Source organism: Verticillium alfalfae, genomic scaffold (genome assembly GCF_000150825.1).
Source record: "Verticillium alfalfae VaMs.102 supercont1.5 genomic scaffold, whole genome shotgun sequence".
In the NCBI taxonomy this organism is placed as follows: domain Eukaryota; kingdom Fungi; phylum Ascomycota; class Sordariomycetes; order Glomerellales; family Plectosphaerellaceae; genus Verticillium; species Verticillium alfalfae.
This window is the reverse complement of record NW_003315034.1, coordinates 727,598-730,160: the sequence shown is the minus strand read 5'-3', so window position 1 is coordinate 730,160 and position 2,563 is coordinate 727,598. Positions and strand designations below refer to the sequence as shown.

Below are 2,563 nucleotides of genomic sequence, written 5' to 3'. Positions count from 1 at the left end.
ATTCGGGTTGCCGCGAGTTCGAACAAGATCGTAGAGCTTGGACAGCTGGACTGACGGAAGCGTCATAGTTCTCCTTGTAGAACGGCTTGGCCTTGAGACGGGTGTCGAATGCGGGCTTCAGGTGCCAGCCAGTCATTTTCTGTATTCGTCAGTACACAGGATTCATTCCACCCAAGGTCTCCTGTCCTTACGTCGTGCTTCTTAATGATCTTGTAGAAGCCAGTGTAGTTCAGCTGCACGAACTTGGCGAGGTCGTGGACGTCGGCGATGACATCACTGAGGGCCTCCTCCAACAGCATGAACTCCTCCTCGCTGGGGCCAGCCTCCTGCGGGCCGCGCTCAAGCAGGCGAGCGACGACGCTGCGTACCTCCTTTTCGCTGACGGCGATGCGCCTGGAGATTTCCATGGCCTTCACCTGCTGCTTCGTGTGGACCTTGTCAAGCTCAACCTCGAGCTTTTTCACGAAGCGTGTCTCGTCCTCCTCGGTCCAGTCGCGGCGGCGCTCGCCATTGTCGGTATCGTTCAGAAAGGGACCGGTCGCGTTCTTCAACTCTTTCTTGAGAACATCGTAGTCGATGTAGTACCACTGGTACTCTCGAATGATGCTCGAGCGGAGCTGCTCGCCAAACTTCATGACGATGATGCCTGGGGGTGCGCGCCAGGGGATATCGTGGCGTCGGAGTCGGGTTGACCTCCAGTATCTTTGTCGGGTCCTGAGGTCTTGGACAATTAGCATGGGGCTGCAAGAGCGAAGGCGAGCACGAAGCCTGGCCGGGATGCTGACTGAAAGTACCTGTTCGGGAGGCAGGAAGAAGTGAACAATGACGGAGCGACGGCGACGAAAAGCCGCAAGGGCCAGGTTTTGAGTCGAGGCGGAATGGGGGTTGCCAGGCCTTGACGCAGACTCGGACGACGAAATGGCAGTCTGGCGTGAATGGCGCAGGGCAGCAAGATTGGGAAAACGAAGTTAATCCAAGTCAGGCTTAAAGCAGGACCTCCCTCCCTCAGATGGAGGCTGCCAATTCGACGATGAAGCTCTGGGTCTGAAGCTCTCACATGCCCGTGCCCCACTTCCGTCAACCAGCAACCGGTGGATTGGCCAATCAGGTGAGACACATGTGCACGTGTACACAACCCTGTTCTGGCCATCCGCTGAGGTGCAGGTGCAGGTCGCTGCGAGGTGCCGGTCACCCAGCTTCGGGGCACCTTAGGGGCCTGGGCTAAGCTCGTAGCGAGGCCACCCCCTCCTCTGGAAGCAAGGATGTGCTGTGTATCCCATCGTTGTGCACTGGCAAGTCATAAAAAATTATGGCGGGGTTCTGAGCCAAGCTTCACGAATCTGGTCAACCCCGCCAACATAAGTTTTGCCAATCCTGACAATACTGAGAGAGCCGACATTTGGGTTGCTGCAGCGCACACCACTTCTACCAGTCACCTCGCCATCCTGTTTTGATTTGAAACCATCGGCATGGCAGCTAACACGCCCTCGGCGTCCACGGCCCCGGCCATCATCGACGACTCCCTCCCCGCCCGTATATCTGCGTCGTGCCCCGAAGACGTCAAGCTTATCCTCCATCACGCCTGGGCCCACGATACTTCCGACCTCAAGGCCCTTCTCGACGCCCCTGGCAAGGCGAGCCTTCAGGATCCTGAAACCGGCGAGGCACCGCTTCATGCCGCCATCCGAGCCTGTGGCCCTGCCGACCCCTCCCCGGATGCCGACAACACCGCCGCCGATGAGGCCAAGGATACCCTCCAAGAACTCTTTCTTGCTGGTGCCATCTGGAATGATGTAGATTGCAACAACGAGACCCCCGGCTGCGTCGCTGACCGCCTCGGCCACCCTTCTCTCTACCGCGCTTGCGTCGAGGCAGGTGTCCGCGCCGAGCTCCTCTTCGGCCTGCTGGACGAGTACGAGGAGCTTTCCTCAGGTTCGGTCGACGACATGGAAATCGTCGAGGAAGAAGAAGATGGCGATGAGGCCCCTGAGCTCGTAGATGCCAACGGCCACGACGTCGTTGCCGACGAGGAAGCGAAGAAGACAGAGGAGTCAGAGGTCAAGCCCGATGTAAACTCGGAAGCGTACCTCGCCTCGGACCTTACGTACGACGACGTCAAGCTCGTCGACGACGAGGGCAACGGCGTCATGATGGCGTGGGAGACTTCCATCATGCGCCGCTCTGTCGATGTTCTGGCTCCGTGCCTCCGCGTCCGAGCCGGCTCTCGCCGAGGGCAAGCGCGTGCTCAACATCGGGTTCGGGATGGGTATCATCGATGGCCTGTTCGCGGATACCAAGCCGGCACGGCACCATATTATCGAGGCGCATCCGGCTGTGCTGGCGCACATCGACAACGGCGGCACAAACTTTGGCGCCGCGTGGGAGGCGAACGGGCCTGAGGACGGAGCTTTCAAGGTGCACCGCGGCAGATGGCAGGATATCGTGCCTCAGCTTCTGGAGGCTGGCGAGACGTATGATGCGATATACTTCGACACGTTCGGGGAGGATTATGCGCAGCTGAAGATGTTTTTCACAGAATACATCCCAGGATTGATGGAGCAGG

At 58.9% G+C, this 2,563-nt stretch overlaps 2 protein-coding genes across 2 annotated transcripts in view; one reads left to right on the top strand and one right to left on the bottom strand.

The window, feature by feature from the left end:
• VDBG_04544 (vacuolar transporter chaperone 4) overlaps positions 1 to 635 on the bottom strand; it is a gene marked incomplete at both ends in the record, with an annotated part of 2,539 nt that extends 1,904 nt beyond the window's left edge. Inside the window, 2 exons of the mRNA XM_003004892.1 lie at positions 56 to 139; positions 192 to 635. Of these exons, the coding sequence (XP_003004938.1) occupies positions 56 to 139; positions 192 to 635 (528 nt within the window). The remainder of the gene's footprint in view (positions 1 to 55; positions 140 to 191) is intronic.
• An 834-nt stretch (positions 636 to 1,469) lies between these two features.
• Positions 1,470 to 2,399, top strand: VDBG_04543 (arginine N-methyltransferase; the record flags this gene model as incomplete). Its single annotated transcript, XM_003004891.1, has 1 exon — positions 1,470 to 2,399. One exon carries the CDS (start codon positions 1,470 to 1,472, stop codon positions 2,397 to 2,399), a length of 930 nt encoding a protein of 309 aa, XP_003004937.1.
• Positions 2,400 to 2,563: the final 164 nt, after the last annotated feature.